Below are 19,008 nucleotides of genomic sequence, written 5' to 3'. Positions count from 1 at the left end.
TTCATGTACCATGAGTCTTACTTTATTTATATTGTATAAAAAAAAAAAAAAAAAAAAATTTCATCTGTAAAGCCGCGAACATAATTGTTTACGATTATTGAGAACCATTTATTTAGAATGTTGTATTTTATTTCAGAGCAACCGTGTCCGAAGAAGAGATCAAAGATGCCTTCACCAAGAATGGTTTTACAGTAAAGGCTTTCAAATTCTTCCCAAAGGACAGAAAAATGGCTCTGATTCAAATGGGTAGCATGGACGACGCTGTCGTAGCCCTGATTGTGCGTATATTACGATATATAATGAAGAAAATATAGTTCTAGTTACAAAATAAAAATTAGTTCAATCAAATTAAAGTATTTGTCAAAATCTCTTTTTAACAATAATATCAGAAATTTCGTCAAACTGTAAAAATAAACTAAAAAAAATCTAATTCTGTTTCAGAAAATGCACAATTTCCAACTGAGCGAATCCAACCACCTCAGGGTGTCGTTTTCGAAGAGTAACATCTAACAAGAGAGGCTGTCCAGCGAGCCGCAGTGGTTCCAGCCCTACACCCTAGTTCATTACTGGTACCCAAGTGCTGTATACGACTGATTGTTTGACGGATCAATTGGGTAATCAATTGATTAGTCATCGGTCGTTTTGCCGCAGTGAGTTATACAAGCAGGATCCTTTCAAATTTCGGCTTGCAGCCGATTCTATCGCGTCAGCCGTGCTGTTGGTCGAGGTAGAAAATTGCGTAATCATCGTATTCCACGCCCCCAGTATTGTTCGGGTCAGTTTTAGGGTGAGATAAGGGCTAGTGATACTGAAAATAATGCCAAGTTCTAGAATATCCTTTGAAATTTCATGTTTCTTTCGCTAATTTTCCTTTCCACTCTTCATACCTAGATTTTCATTGAACTGTGAAAGTAATTGAACTCTTTTCTATCATAATACTTGTTCTGCTTTTAATATTTCTGCCTTGTATTTTGGGGAAGATTAAGCGAAAACAACAAAAAAAAAACAAAATAAAACTGAAATGAAACAAGATATCAGGTTTCGTCTGGCATTTGTCAATGTTTTCGGTATCGCTAATTTTGGTAAAGGGCGTCCAGCCCCTCGCTGACAATCCCATTCTTGTACAGAGTTAAACAGATAAGATATATATACATATAAATATATATATATATTTTACAAACGCGACGCTATAGCCTAGGATTTGCCTGGCATAGAAAAACAAAAACAAAAAAAAATAAATAAAAATAAAACAAAACTTGGAAAAAAAAAAAAAAACAACCAGAAGAACCTACTAATAAGAGTTAAGAATTTTTAAGCCTAGGGAAAAATCAAGATTATTCAACAGGTAACTTTAATCTAATAATTACGATAAAATAAGTAACGATCCACATTACCAATGCGCTATATCGAGGTAACAAGGTATGAACTGACGCAACGTGATTGTGTTCGTATGTTTTATTCAATTGACATATAAACACACACACATATATATACATATATATATATATATGATGTAATATATACTTGCACTACTGCAAGCTGCAGAAGACAGGCATAAAGAAAATTATCCTCAATGCTAGGTTTGATGGAGCGTAAAAAAAGATCTGTAAAAGTTTCAATTAGTACCTTACGTATTATCTACAGCATCATTATGTTGCGACCATTTCTCGTTCTTGCCCATATATTCAATGCTTAGCGCAGCCAAGTCAGGAACCGGTATAAAACAGAAAAAAATAAATAAATAATATTGACTGTATTCAAATCACTCTTAATACATTCACCAACTATTGGAGGAAAGTAAAATCTCATGTGCTCAGGGGCTCTATGTCCATCTAGTTGAATTATTTGATAATCATTGCTATATTTGTCATTGGAAAGGGACACGAGGAGACCGAAAGAAATGTTCCTGTATCACTTACTAGGTTCGTGGGAAAAAATGGTATCGTTATCTCGAAATAAAATTTGAAATTGGGGCGAAACGGCACGTGAGATTTTGAAATACACTGTGACTCGGAGAACTTACGGATGAAATTTGAAAGAAATAAGTGACGTAGGCGACAGCAGAGCTTTGATTAAAGAAATCTTATTTTTGTGACGACATGAATATTTATAGATGAGGGCAGAAAAATGATTGACCAAAGTCGCGTATTATTGATTTTGTCATCGTTATTGTAGAGTGTGCACAATTCGCAAGCATATCGATTGAAGATGTGTTTTAAGGGTTTTATTTTTTTATATTATTTGTATCTCAGTTTGATAAGTATTAAATGTTTTAATTTTAGGGCTTTAGAAATGCGTAGCTCTTTTTATCGTAAATAAAATAGGTAAAGTTTAAATGAACATTGACATATCGCTATTCAAGTTGCTGGTATTAAAATGACATGACGAATTAATCACGTTATAAAAGTGCAGTTGAAGGATTATAAACTGACGATGCTAACTTCTGTGACAAAATGTACCATTTGGAAATGATCGGTTGCATTTAGTTTTACGACAAGAGTAAAAAAATACCATCTTCACAGATCTTATCAATGTTCAGTTTTGATCCCCACCATCATAATATCTTTAGTCCAACTCTCATAATAAAGCGTTTGCGGACAACACGGTAGCTACATAAAAGTGCAAAGGCAAAAAAGCGCTGAATCAGTTTCTGTTGTGTTTGAAGATTATCGTCATGTAAGATATATTATAAATATATATATTACTATGAATGAAATAATATTAATTATAACTATTATAAATTGATAACGATTAAAAAGATGAAGTTTAGTATTATTAACCGAAGGGCACGTGATGAAAAGTTATAAGTAAGAAAAGTATGAAAAGAATGAATTTTGAAAATAGTGAAATATTAACGAGTAATGAAATACACAACACAAAGACGATCATACCATCAAATGATATGACCCAGCTTTGCAAGATCAAATTATTATTATTACCACGCGTAATTACACACACATATTTATACATGAGGCATACACAATCACACACGCATACACACGCACATATATAAACTGGTATACATGTATGTAGGCATACGTGGATATAAATATATTATGTATAGACTATGAATATTGGATAATAATCATTATTGGAATTAATATGAACGTGTACGGAATCAAGCTTGCAAGAAAAGAAGTACAAGCAAAAGAAGAAGATAACGATGACGGTGATGATGATAACAGTGTTATTGAGCAATGGACATTGGAGAATTTGCAAATGACTGTTGGACACAGCAAATTAATACAATGTGAGATAATACCTTGTTATAATACTAAAATGAACGCGCTATAACGGTGTATATTTTGGTCTAACCGATATTATAATATTCTGTTGGAGTCAATTAAATTAACAAAATATTAAGTAGAAAAAGAAGCGTAAAGATAAAGATAAAGTAAAAATAAAAACAGCGAGTGCCGGCCCGGGCAATGTTCACTGTGCCAAAGTAGGCTAAATTTGGAATCTAGGGAGAAGGATTTTGTTAGACGGAACTTTGCGTAGTTCATTGAATCAAATCTACTACGAAAACCTGAGTCAACCAACGAGGTGTGCAATTTTCTCTATTGTTAATAAAAATTATCAAAGTATTATCACGTTTCATAGATTCAACTGATCTCAAAATACTTTTCACAAACAATATTGTACCAAAACTCGTTCACCGTCTTATATACATGTTTTTTTTTTTTTTTTTTTTGTGTTATTTTCTTTCATTTCATTTCGTTGCACAGATTCTGCGATTGACTTTCGGTGAAGTTGAAATTCTACGGGTACTGAATCGCGTAGTAAATAGCCGGCATGAGCAAAAGGGGCCAGTCTTTGCATCTACGATCTTTCGAATCTCTGTATATTCACATTCAACGGCCTAATTTCTCTAAAAAAAAAAAAATAAAAAAACCACCAGTCTTCATTAGAAAATCATCACTTCAAGTAAACAAATCCATCGTCACTCGGAAATAAAACACACCCCAAACTTACATTAAATAAAGCTGAAATATTATACCATATATCTTGCTACAACGTTGTGTCATACATTCACGTCATCCTTTTAACCAAGGAATACTCTTAAGCGGCTTTCAAAATTGATATTGGTGAGAGAGAGATTGAGTTAAAGCAAGAAATACCTACTTCGACACATTAATAATGTATTTGATCAAATAAGAAATCATTTTGGTGTATTAAGAGGATTAAGAGTCAAGTTTCCTTGGAAAGAGAATTTTGGTCGTGTATGAGGCAAGTTTACAAAATTTATCTGCCGTTAATGTTTACTTCAAATTGAATACAAAATATGACTTAAAGTTTGAACGACGAGAAAACAACGTGGAATTATTTTAAACAGTATATAAATAAATAACGATTATCTATTATTGCCGTATTATGCCGCTAGTGCACAAAACTATGCTTAACAGGGAACCATCCATACAACACACACACACACACACACACACACACACATATACACCTAAACAAAAAATAACCGCTAGTATTAAATTTTATTACAAGTATTTTTTTAAGTTTTAATCGCTTGTTTATCATTAATTATTAATTATCATTAATATGATTACTGTTAATTATTACGTGACTGCATGACCTTCCTGTGTGCAGTATTCTGTGTTTCTTTTTTTAATTCTTATTCTCCGTTTTTAATGGAAAATAAATCTAGCTTAAGATTCATCGATTTCAATCGACTTATGTTAAATTATGATTTAAGTATTATTATATAATTTTCAATTTCAATTATCGCCTAGCCGTTAATTTCCAAACAATACCCCCTAGTTTAGTATATTTACTTTGAAATATTTCGACAACTTCACACCTTTTACACGCATTATTATATCACAACATACAATATAAGCAAAACAGTTAATCAAATAAATTCAACAAGTCAACCGTGATCCGACGAACTTATATTCGTTAGTAAACTTTTATTATTATTATAATTATTTTACTTATGCCTACGATAAAGAAATCAATACATTTCGCAGTTTTATTTATACACAAACGTCTTGTGACTACATGTAGAAATCGGCTACCCAATAGATGTAAAATTCGTGTACAGCCAAATTCAGTTTGTAAATTATTGTAATTCATCTCGCTAAGACTTAGCGAATAGCAGCTTTTAGTATCCGTAAATTGAATTTCTTTCCAAACGACGATATAAGAAAGATATGAAACCGTCATAAAACATTATCGGTAGTTTCAATTAAAAATTGTTCGAAAATTTCACCGGAATAAAATGCGTATTACGTGTATATGTGTCGTATATAAATTGTGTTACTACGTATTCTCAGACTTGTCAATAGCTCGAATAATGAACAAGAAAATAAACAGGCATATGTAAATAGTAAACCGCATTACATACTCATTTATTTTCCAAACAAAACAAGACAAATTAAATTAAAAAAAAAAAAAAAAGCGAAAAAATAATCGAGAACAAAAAAATGAATATTATATATATTTCAAATATCGGCTAATTATTCGGTAATCGTACGACGATAGGCAGCAATGGTGAACTTTAATTAAAGATATTAGAATCTTATCCGATAATAGCTGGATTGAGGGGGGCCGCGATGAGAGTTGGAGTAGCCAGCACTCGCTACAATACGTTAAAGAAAACTTGATGCTGAAGTTATCACTCGAGGAAAGCAGGGCGATTCAGTTATTTCTCTCACATATCTAAACACCGTTAATTGCAATCTCTGATTTTTATTGAATTTAAAAACTTTTCAAAAATAAGACTCAAACCACAGCCTGCAAAGTCACTGTACAAAACACTAGTTGACATATAATATAAATATTCACGCACGATAACTGAAATGTACGTGACGTACATAGTACTCGATTGGCAAATTCAGTATGCAATTTCGAGAAAAGTAAAAACTGTTACGAAGAAAAAAGAAAGTTTATTATATTTATGTATATACATATATACGTGTGTGTACGCGCGCGCGTGTGTGTGTATGTGTGTTTATCGCCAGCATGATTAATGCATGTGAATATATATGTATTATGTATACACATAAATGTATAAATATACAGTATTGTGACGGGGGTGCGTCTATTTTGCGAGTTCTGGGGCAACGGGCTATCTTGTGCCAAATAATGAAAAAAAAAAACAAAAACAGAGTATTGGGTAAATTGTTATTACCTATGGAAAATAATATGAAGTTAGCGAACAATGTAATATTATAAAAACATTAGAATTTGGTACTTGGCCCGTCAGCCCCATGGCAGCGTCAATATTATCATATACATATATTTTAATAATAACGATTAAGACCTAGTGTAACTGGATGCTATAAATATATATATACATAGGTATATAATATACAATAAAATACAATACAATACACATAAATTACTTAGGTATGATAATAATGATTACCGTATAAATATATATATATATATATATATATGCTGTTACACGCATAAATTAAACATTATTACCAACATTATTATCATTCTTATTATTATTATTATTATTACTATTACACTGTCAAGTATAGTGAAGAATAGGAAGAAGAGAGAAAGAAAAAAAGTGAATACACTATGGATTATCAGTATTGATGTATTATCGAGATATACGTAGGTTTAAAGTGGTACATTATATCCACGTAAATATAATGCAGATGACATTAGTAAACGTTAATAATATTGCTATCACTGAAAGAAGACAGCCATCAGCAGGTGCATTATCGCACTGTTTATCCACCATAAACGACACTTATAGCTGCTTATTCGTAGTAAATAAACACGATAACAATATCCAAAATTCAATCTGAGAATAGATTGTATATTGACGCTTAGATCCAGTAAGTCGGGAGGATCGAGAAACTTTATTGAACGGGGTAAACGGTGATATTTATACGGAAATTGATTATTCGTCGCTTAGAGTTCTGTCGAAATGAAACTTGCCGGAATTGCATGTTCATGAAAGGAAAGAGCGTAAAGTATGCATACAAATGCAATGCATATGAATGAAAGAGAACAAATCTGAACACGAGTTGCTAATATTAGTATACAAATATATATGTGTGTGTGTATTCAATGTGTATATATATATACAATATACATACATAATACAGTGATCGGAATTTAAATAAAAAGGAAGCCTGACTTCGAAAAGTATAATTACAATAAAATATATAAATGAAATTACTACTGCGAAACGACGACGGTGTGTGAAGAATTAGAATTTGCGAGAACTTGAGGCAAAAAAAGAAAACCAGGGAAAAGAAAACAAAAAAAAAAAAACAAATAAACAAATAAATACAATAAAAACCGATACATGCAATCGTGTAAAAAAACAAGTATATACATATATACTGAGTAAATTTACGTGAATAAATATACAGGTATATGAAAGGGGTTTATCTGTGTTTGAATAATTATACATTATAATGATAATATTTAATATGATCAGACAGGGTTTTAAAGAGTGAAGATAAAAGAAAGGAAAAGTGAAAACAAGGGGGATAAATAAACAAACAAATCGACTATTGTATTTGTCACTGCGAGATTTGAAAAAAAAAAAAGTATATAATAATATTACTCAAATGTTGAAATTAGTAGAAATCGACATCGTTATACATACACATACATACATACATACATACTTCATACTATATATATATATATATATAGATATATATATATATATATGAAATGAAACGCGGTGAGAAAAGAAAAACGGAAATTTTCACACTATTATAATATATATATTATAGAAAAAGGTTCTCTATTATACCTATATTTGTTGTTCTTTGAATGTTTGATACAAAGTTGCGAGAGGATTGATGATGAAACGATTTTTTAATATCGCATTAGAACAAAAAAAAAAAACAGTTAAGAAACTTCAACTCCGTATTCAATATTCTATGTCTAATCTACCTAATCAATTCCATGTTTTCTTTCTCACGAGAATTGAAATAAAGTGGGCACCCTGACGACAGTACTAGTTTTTTTTTTTTTTTTTTTTTTTTTCTCTTTTATCCAATTCTTCGTCACTTTTTTAGGCTACCCATAATGCAAATCATGCACGACTAATATGTAATAGTAAAAAATAGGCGATGAGCGTCCTTGAAATGTCGACGAAACGAAACACCTCGGCAAGTTGTTATATTATCTGAATGCCGAAAGCTATCTGTAAATTATCGCGTGTTTAATTGGAATTTGTAACGTAAATGCGATTGTGAATTCTGGTAGTATAGAATTTTTCCTTGCTCGAACTTTTCGCACGAATCTTTCCGATCTTTCATCCTTTTATCAATCAGTCATCAAAATAACCGCATACATATATATATATATATATGTATATATATATACTGCAAAATATATTTCCAACGGTATAATATGAACCCCATCATCAATGTTTAGATCCTGTGTAGAGGAAACGTGAAGAGCTAAAGATAGTTTGTAGGCAAATTTTCTTTTCCTTCTCTTTTCCGAAAGCTTAAGTATTAGCCTGCATTAATTATCGACGACGAGGAGAATAATAATAATAATAGTTGATAAACGTAAAATTAAAGTAAAGTAAAATGACGCCTCAAGTCTGAAGCGCGAAATAATAGCGTTATTTATATTATATAGGTATATAGTAGCTCGATTATAATTCTATTTTACCTTTCGGCTATATTGAAATATCTTAACGTTTAGGTATCGACAATCACTATTTGCTAGCGATGAAACCCCCTTGATAATAATCTTGATCTTTTTTGCATTAACTGTGTCTGTCTCTTTCCGACTTTGTACAAATTTTTTTTCCTTGTATTGTAGCGAAACGATTGTTGCCCGAACTTCGAATTCAGAGTAATTGCGCAGAATCGATTTTTGCGCGTTTTCTCATACCGCGTGATCTTGCATATGTAATCCATCTTTCAATGATCGATTTGCTTTTTCTTTTTCAATTTTCATTTTTTCACTTTCTTTCCTTCCGTCTTTCTTTCTTTCTTTTTTTTTTTTTCTCTCATTCATTACCTGTCATCCGCAACTCAAGATTCTGACTTCTGTGGTGTTTTTTCGGATAGAAGCTGTGGCCAAACCTGAGGCCAAATATTACACCGTCACTGAAATTCTGTGATAAATTCTCTCAAGTATATAAAATGATATAAAAAAAAATTAATAATACCGGCCAGAGCAATGGAATTATAATTAAGCTTCTCTTCCATCGTTCAAAATACAAATACAAGACCTCGAAACGTTGTAAATTCTCGGTGGTTAATCGTAAACAGAATTCGAAAGATATTGGCCTCACGGTGATAGCCCACAGCTAATTAGGAAGCCCATTGGGGATAGAATTGGGCCAGGAATTGCGTTAAAAATCACAATCAGCTCTACTCGGGCAAAAAAGTAAAAAAAAGAAATCATTTTTTAAATAATAACTGTCAGAGTGAGCGTTAACAGTTAAGCTATAGTAATTGATTACTGATTAGGTAGTTTACAAGGATAAAGAGAAATAATTAAATAAAGTAAGAAAATTAAATTAAAAAGAAATAAATAAATAAATAAATAAAAACCAGCAACAACAACACATGCAGACGAAATGTACACACAAATAAATGCAACTGAAAACCAATCAAGCATGACTTCATGTTAAAAGTGTACGATATATGTATGTACATACGTGTATAAATACGCGTCATGCATCCATCTACGGATACATAAATGGTTGGTAATAAGGGAGCGAACATATTTTTAATTGTTTATTTTTTGTTTTCATCTTACTTTTATTCAGCTTCGTTCGATGGTTCAACCCTTTGTCGCGGTTTGAAATTAAGTTGACAAAACTTGAAACATGGTATATTATGCAAGAGAATATAAAGTATTATACATATATGCGAATAATTGATGGTGAAGTATGGAGAAAAGAAAAAATTATTTCATTAAAAATGATACAGAAACGGCAGCTAAATAATGTGAACGAAAGTAAAGAATTAATCAATTATTTTAATGATTAATTAATTAAGTAATTAATTAATTGATACGAATCCACACGCAATTGGGACTCTAATTACGTTAGATTAGATTAGATGCGTGTTATTACGACGATGATTACTATAATAATAATTATTATTATTATTTTAACTCTAGAAGGCGTATAGTTTTATAATTAACGAAACACTATAATTACGTGCGAAAACACATCAGACGATATACACACGCAAGTAATTTATGCATAATACACATGCAAAGCACACATACACACACAAAACTTCACATAAACGCTATTAACTCTTTTAATATTGTATTATTCGATTTTTCAAACCGTCTAATCTATTCTACTATTAAAAATTCATCTTTATCAATCAGACTCGATGCTGCTGTCAAAAATTGCGAATCATAAGTATTTTAAAAAACCGAACGACTAAACTGAACTAACTCGATAATATACCTCACTCAGCTATAAATTTTCTTACAACTTCACGTATCCTTTATTATATTTCTCACGTTTTCGTTCAATTTTTTCCTCTTCTTGATTCTTTTCATTTCAATTTCAACAGGTCTGGAAGCTGCGAAATCTGTCACAAGCATGATCAAGTATTGAAGAAATAAACAATGATCTGATAATGATCTGTTAAATTTTTACCAAGCATGTCGATTCATTGAAAATTGTCAATTCTTTTGACTGTAAACAAATTTTCATTCAGTCATTCATTATACTATATATGCTTAGAATTTTCTCTTCCCTTTTCTCATTATGTTATATGCGCGCTTATGTTTCTTATACAATAATAATGTATAGCTAATTGATACGCACAGGATTCGTTTTGGTGCTGGTACATATAATAGGAAAATGGAGGAAGTATTTCAGTGAGATTGATTCTGGAAGTTTTATAATTATTATGTATAATGTTAAAGGCATGCGGTTTCACGAACACTATTTCCATATTAAATTTCCTCACCAATCTATGTACGGTTATTAAATTTCTTCCAGATCTGTTTAATTTTTTATACAATTATGTAGAATAATTTCATATACATATACAAATAGTATATGTATCTTGTTAGGATATCTTCAGTTCGTACTTCCTGCGTTTATCTATAATTTCAGATCATAGACTCGCAATACAGCGACGATGATCACTTTTATTATAGTTATAGTTATATATTTTTTGTCTTCTTTTTTTCCAACGTATTATACACGTCTGTATTACTTTTTAATGTTAATTATTATTGTTCTAAATTACCTTACGCTGTATCTTTGTCACTACTTAATCGTTGCCTGTTTATTACTGTCATTATTATTGCTATTAATATTATAAATAATACTTTTATTATTATTATTATTATTATTATTATTATTATTATTATTGTCATTATCATTAATATTATTTTGTCTTACTTTACTTGATTTTTCACAACTTTCTGTAACACCTTTCATGTTTTATGTCTTATGTCTTGTGTGTTCTTATGTCCAGTTTCTAATTCTTACCATTAATAATATCAAAAACCACAGCAACGGAAAAAAAGAGAAGTAAAAATGAAAAAATAAATAAAAAAAAAAAACAAAAAAAAAAAAACAACATATAATCATTTCGTGAAAGATGTCCAGTTTTTATTTTCATTATTTCATTAAACTGTAAGTAATATATATTCTATCCGATCCCCTTTGCCTGTTATATGCACATATTATCATTCGCGTCATCATCATCATTTGTATTCATATCGTCGTGTCGTTTCACTTTTTGTTAATATATAACATAATTTTAACGCTAATAATATTTATATTCCGTGGATATGATTGGCAATTTTTCGATTTATTATACGCGAATGTTCGATGTTTCACTTTCTTGTTTGTTTATTACTCGATTTTTATTATAACGGTTCCCGAAATACAGTAAAATACACGCTCAGGCATTTATTTCTTATTTCCGCTTTTTCGTCAGTTCTCGCCTTTGAACGACGACGCGTTGAATATGTTTGTAATATTCTTTACCAAACGCAGAATTAGTCAGCGATATTTTACTCGTGCAGAATCATTTCACCTGTCATTTTAATGTTTTTCGATCAGAGACTATTTACTGTTGGCCTTTATTGATTCTTTTTATCAATTTACAGCCACGTGCGGTTCTAGTCCTGAGATTCCGATTGTGTATTCGTGCAGGTAATTCATACGGAGGAAAAAATTTCTGTTAGGATTTTATGAAAAAATCTAAAATGAAAAATATTATCATACGTTAAAAAAAAAGGTCCGATATACTTTCGCATCGATTCACACGATGAGAATTGACGAGTTACATATTTTTCGCTCATTCAAAGTAGCGAGGCGTGTTTTTCGCTTTTTAACAAAAACAATCCATTTCATCTATAACAACAATAATAATATTGATAGTATATAACGATTCTATACAGCATAATTACAAAACGTGGAAAATTTCTGCCAGGCAAAAAGGGGGTTTTCATTATAAGATAAACGACGGAACGTGCTTACTTTTATTTTTCATAATAATTATTAACGATAAAAATGAGAATATAGTCAATATTTCGCCAAAATTAGGCATAAGCGGTGAAATTAATGACAATGCCGACGACGTATAATTAACCACACTGAAATTAATCGAAGCTGATGAACAGCGTCGCAATGAAAGCCATAATCCAGTTTTTCCTCCCAAGGATGTCGCATTTTTATGCATCATTAATTGGAGATAGACAAAATAAGAACACGTTGAATTCGTACTTTCGAACTCGGCTCTAATTACGAGGCTTGAATTGAATTGACAATGCTGTAATTACTGTAAGCGTATAATTTCTACAATTGTATAACTTTATACGCATACATACGCGTGATATGCATGTAGGTATAAATAAAATATATGGTATCTAGATTCATACTGTATACCTAACCAGTATAAATAGCGATAAAAGTTATATACGGAGGTCGCGTATTTATTTACAACATAACCGTATACTTGAGGGGTGAACGTAATGTTAACAGAATTTCAAGAGAAAAATAAATATGCATATATATATATATATATATATACATACTATATATATGTATATATGTATAAAACTTAGAAACAAATAAATAAAATGAAAGAATTTTCGCACAAGCTCGCCAGAACAATCGTTAGGAATTGTGCCTAGATGTTTAAACACGTATTCTATGGGATCAACGTCATTACCTTTAAAGATATTGATGAGAGAAAGAGGAGAAAAAAAAAAAAAAAAATAGAAAAGGAAAAAAAAACCTGTAATTATTATATTAAACGTAAATTATATCCAGTCATCTAATTCTGCTGACATACATACTTATATGGTTGGGATGATATGGATATAATTTATTTATCATATTCTCTTATACAATTGCGGATCAGTTGCAATTAAGACGCGTGTATGATAATATATTATGATTTGCATTAATTAACAAGTCGTACTATGACGTTTATTTATAATAGGTATAATATGTACGAAAATATAATCTGTAATAACTACTATGCAGCATGCCTGAAAAGAATCTACAGCGTTATTACGACTCGTTAATTATTACAATACATCATGTATACAAAAATACATGTTATCCATACTTAATTATTCTGATGCGTGTCGAACGGTCGATTCGCGAACAACGATCCATGAATCCATCGCGGCGTAATTATCTGGTTGATTTTTGCCGTGTTAGAGAAAAAAGACCAGATAAACGAAATTAAATTAAATAAACAAGTATAAAAAACACCTCCTTTGTTAGAAAAAATAATCCCAAACACATTCCGTTTGTGGAATCTAATCTGAATCTGGTCATTACGCGATTTATATACCTAATTATGCATATTATAATTACGCATATAAACAATTAATATACATAATATATCACCGTTAAAACACGCATCTAATTCGCGACTTATTCTTTTATATCATTGTCATATCTATACTATATACTATACTATGCTATACTATTACTATACTATACTATATCTTCTACTTACTATCACGTTATAATTTCATATCTATATTATGATTATCTTTATTATTATCATTATTATTATTATTATACTTGTACCTACTAATCCATGTACCTATGTAGCCTGTCTGTCTGTACTATACTACATTATTATACATTATTATCATTATCATTATATCTTCTTATCCTTTGCTACTATATGTATTATAATATCTTGAAAGATGATGATAAAACGGAAAAAAAAAAAAAAAAAAAAAAACTTAACGAACAAAAAATTATTAAAATTTATCTAAATCTACGCACGTCAATAATTATACCTTCATCGTTTAATTTTTAGCTAGATTTTCACGCGTGCATGCCTCAAGGTATTTTCTGAAACAATTGAGAAATCTTTTTTATTTTCTTACCAACAAAGTCTGTGTTGTACACTTTTATTTTCAGATCCTGATATTATAGTGTTTTCAAGATTTTAATACCCGCGGTGGTCGAATGCGATTGAAAATCTACGAACCGATTATTCTTTCGAGGATCATAATAATGTATCTCGATTAGACAAGTGTCTCTAAAATTATAATACGTTCTACATTTACTTTTAATATAAATTTTACCGAAGTTGAATAAGTGAAATTGCAATTCGTCAGCGAGTTCACAGCAGGATCGCCGTAATATCTTTCCCGATTTAATCGCAAGTTTTTTTTGACAACTTTTTACCGTATCCGACTGCACAGCACCGAAAGTAAATTTCGGAGCGCTGTACATCCTTTCTCCTCTTACATCGTTATTTGTAACCTAACGATGTTGCAGTTCTCTGTTATACTTTACTGCCATTCCGCGGCTAGATTTTCGCGAGTTTTTTTACTGATCGTGCAAAAAGTGGAAAAAAAACATTCCTCTCCAGGGTTTTGTGAGGAGTTAAAAATCTGCACATAATTCCATTTCCTTGCAATTTGCAATATTATGTGGGAATTCGTACAGCTGCTAACTAATTACGTTATATCCTCAGGTATATAGAGATTAAACTTTCGATTTCTTTCGTCGCGCAAAACTATGCTTCGATCGGTTATTTTTTATACTTCCAGTTATTTACGTGTCACATCCACCCACCCACCTCTCTGCACTACTTTCGCTTTCATGATAAACACGTCCGACTTTTTTGCGACCTCTGCAATCTATAAATATAATCCACTCTCGCGTCCGCGAGTAAGTGTGTTACACTTACTATATTACTTACTCTCTGCGTGAGCTGATCTAAATAGTTTACACAGACAAACATGCACACATACGCACAAAGTCGAAAACACGAGCCGTGACTCGTGTGAAGCGGCTTAATAATCACAGGTAATTTTTTTTTTTTGTTAATTTTTTTTTCATTTGTTTTTTTTTCTTTACTGATTGCAGATCGTTTTATTGACGTTGTTTCAGGTGTCGAAGCTAAGACGAATCGGCTTGTCGATGGAATTGAGAAAATAGAAATAAATAAATTGCACCACCGTAGCTCGGGTTCGAGGAATTGAAAAAATTGCGTTTTCAGAAAATCGCGTAATTGTGCAACAGCCCTCCATGCATACATGCACATATTACACTTTATTCCCGGGAATCTCGGCTTACGCGCTTAAATTTATCAGAGTAGAACATAAAGCACTGACACCGTGGTTGCGCCATATATCGTTGTCACGTCTGGGTAATATAAAAATTGTTACGTGATTACGTAGAAGAAATTATAGCAGAAAAATCTATACGAGGGATCAATGAGTTATAATTTATATACGGTAAAACGTAACTACTGAGTGAAGGCGATCGAAATTACGGATATCGACTTCTTGTTTGACGGACGTTTATATCGTATGGATCAAAAAATTTTCTCTTCATTATTTCAGGTGAAATTGAAGCAATCATTTTTACATCTTTACTTTTTTCTGTATGGTATATACTTTCCTGATTCTTCTTATTCGTACTTCTTGCCGGAACAGCGCCGCTTTGATCGAGCAGTTTGACTGCAAATAAATAAGAAAGAAAAAGCAGAAAAAAAAAAATGAAAAAAGAAACCGAGTTTAATTTCATTAAAAAATTTCATTGAAAATTCATTTTCATTCCCACGTATTTTACAACCTGCAATCAATAAGCGGGACCTCGATCGCGGACAAAGGACCCAATCCAACAGCTCGAACCGCGATCCAAACATTGCTGCACGCACAATGCTGTGCAAGGAATTGAGAACGGCTTCAAAAACTCCGAGGACAACTCGGTTGTCGGACCTCGAAGATCCCGAAGGAGGCTCCGCAAACGTTTACGGACTGGAGCCTAATTGGATCAGCGGATATAAGGCCCCGAAGGATCGGTGAGGCCGGCGGGCCCAGAACGACTCGCACTTTCACGTCAATCACCTGGCCAATGTCAGCCGGGCAAAAAGTCGAGGTGAGCTGATCGTCAAGTGGAAAGAAGAGCGAGGAAAAGATGAGGCGTGAAAAATTCTGAAAATGGAAGAGTTCGGTCCGTTCGTGATCGGCGATCGCCGATCTCGGCTGTCCATTTCACCTCACCCAAACAGATCGAGGAGGGACTTTGCTTTTTGCTCCACGAATGATCCATTTTTTATCACGATATGCGATTACAATGCGCAAGACTGCGGAGAACCGATTTGATCTGCAACTTAAACGCGGCCTTCTCAGGAATTTCACCTTGACTAAATATTATATTATTATTATAATAATAATAATAATAATAATAATAATAACATTAAGAGAGACTACGGCGATTAAGTAATTTCTGAAATCGGGCGTTTCTCTCCGCGGTTTGTAATACGCTTTTCTTAGCCACGAGACTGTGTAATTAATATTATAACACATCGGCGAATAATATTATAATAACGTGTTAAGTAAAGACAGTGAAATAGCAAAAAAATCTCAATGAAATTCGTCCACTGTTGCACTGTGTTTGTAAGCTGTGACCTGCAGGAGAGACCGAAAAGCGATTTTAATGCGTTAACAGTTTTTGCGTTGTTGTTGTCGCCGCGTTACACGTATTACCTATACGTATTATTATACCTATTTCTAATCGATTTATACAAACATGTTCCTCGACGTCGAGACGGGGAATTTATCTCGCTCGCCTTCGAACCGCGATTCTTCAGTTTTTTACCTGCGAGTTTTTTCTCCCTCCCTGCCTCCTCCCTCTGTCTTTGTCTCTAGAAATTCCTCGAAATCCATACTCTGACATATTGAAATGGGAAAAAATTTGATCAACTTTTTTTCGTACTCCCGTCAATTTTAATCATGGTTTGGCTCCAAAGCCTCTGGCTTAGATAGATCGAGTGCCGATTTATCGCGCTGTTCATTTACAGAGATCATTGTAATTCCTGAGCCCATTTATACCGAAGCTATCAGTGTATGTAAATTCACGCGTAACACACACGCAGGCTTATTTGTCTATTTTTTAAGTCGACGTAGAGCGAGATACTCGCGACGAACGACGAACGACGAATTTACAAGCCAATTTATCACGCCTCTGTACAATTACTCGAAACGCCAAGTTACTAATGACAACCGATTCGTTCTTGTAACAAATTGTTGTAATAACTGTCCCGTACCAATATGTGTAATCATAATTACATACCTAATGGGTGAATGCCGACCACCGAGGCCTGCGTGTTCAACCGTACAAAGAAGCACCGTGAAAATTAAATTAGCTCGTGTAGGACCCAAGACGAATTTTTTCTTCCCCTTCGCAACTCGCTATTAATAGTATATATTGTGTACCAATTAGGGTGTAAGGCGAGATTTTTTAAACCATAACGCATATATGGAACTTTGCATTTTTCTTTTTTTTTTGCATATTAAGCGTGGCTGATCTGACCGTTTTCTGACACGGCCAACCACGTACTTATTAGATTATTTTTAAGAATTTTGCTTGAGAAAAGAAAAGGAGTGGGTAGATATTTGTTCATCAGTTTTATTAGGAAAATAAAAAAAGAAATCTCGATTATTTAATCATTTTTTTGTTGCCCGCTGGTCTGGAAATGGTCACTTTAAACACAGTTTCACGCTGCTAATTTCTGCATTCTGACGATCAATTGTCCATAAATATTTTCACCCACTAGAAAAGCCAAAAAAATGTTAAAACTTATACAGGCGTTGCGAATATTACACTTGTTTCGAGGATTAAAAAGTGCACGCATGGGATTCGGCGACGTAATCCGCACAGGTCAAAGCTGCGAATATTCCTCGAGTCAGTAGATCATTAGCGAAAAGATCATAAGTTGATTTCTGGATGAGGACGAGGGTGAGGAAATGGTTTTACAGGATATATATGATGTTGTAGCGAAGCCAGTGATTTGGCAGTTCCTTCACGGATTTCGAGAGTTTCGGCACCACGTTATCAGCTGATCATTAAATCTGCACGCGTGGCGTCTTCGTGCACCTCATTCCTCTGTACATACGTTATTGCTATAATCGCTTGCACAAAATCGGTGTGTAAATTAGCACATTATATAATACGTAGATATATAGTTAAAATCATGTCTCGAAATCCGTGAGTTTATAACTTATATAATATATATATAATAATAATATATAATAAATATATATATATATAATGTACAATAATCCATCTGAAGTCATATTTAATAAATACGTAAGTGATGCAGGTCCTTCGAAAAATGTCATCGGGAACATTTTTCCGGTGCGAATAGTGTATCACAATTAAAGATATTACGAGTTACGTGATAGCTTGCTTGAATTTTCCCGCCATTCTGTATGATAAAATCGCGTTTCAATATATACGCAGCTTTTTCTCAAATTTCAATATAACTTTATGAAAAATTTGACGCATAGATATACATGGAGGTATATTATATGTATACACAAAACGCGATGCGTTTCGGAAAACAGGTTGGAGAGGGTACAACAGAAATATTATAAAGTCAATTGTGAATCAATATTTATTAATTGGATATAATTATATAGATAAATAGGCAAATAAATATATATATATATACATACATTAATGTATAGAGGTAATGGAAAAAAAAGAGAAGAGGAAGAGTATTATTATAAAAATATTGTAATAACATATATATGTAATATATAAACTGTAACACTATAATATAGGGAATC

General features: G+C 32.3%; 1 protein-coding gene and 1 long non-coding RNA gene across 4 annotated transcripts in view; one reads left to right on the top strand and one right to left on the bottom strand.

The window, feature by feature from the left end:
• Positions 1-716, top strand: part of LOC124409782 (polypyrimidine tract-binding protein 1) — a 338,073-nt gene extending 337,357 nt beyond the window's left edge. For all 3 annotated transcript variants that reach the window (XM_046887616.1, XM_046887614.1, XM_046887615.1), the window contains exons 14-15: positions 137-278; positions 442-716. In XM_046887616.1, coding sequence (XP_046743572.1) covers positions 137-278; positions 442-510 — 211 coding nt within the window. In that variant the 3' untranslated portion in view covers positions 511-716. The remainder of the gene's footprint in view (positions 1-136; positions 279-441) is intronic.
• Positions 717-722: 6 nt separating this feature from the next.
• LOC124409785 lies at positions 723-5,370 on the bottom strand. Its single transcript, XR_006929540.1, has 3 exons — positions 5,360-5,370; positions 922-927; positions 723-855 (listed from the first exon to the last, which is right to left on the bottom strand). It is a non-coding gene; the product is annotated as an uncharacterized LOC124409785 (long non-coding RNA).
• Positions 5,371-19,008: the final 13,638 nt, after the last annotated feature.

The sequence above is a fragment of the Diprion similis genome, chromosome 8, assembly GCF_021155765.1.
Source record: "Diprion similis isolate iyDipSimi1 chromosome 8, iyDipSimi1.1, whole genome shotgun sequence".
Classification (NCBI taxonomy): domain Eukaryota; kingdom Metazoa; phylum Arthropoda; class Insecta; order Hymenoptera; family Diprionidae; genus Diprion; species Diprion similis.
Note: the sequence above shows the minus strand (reverse complement) of the source record. Positions and strands in the feature narration are given on the sequence as shown.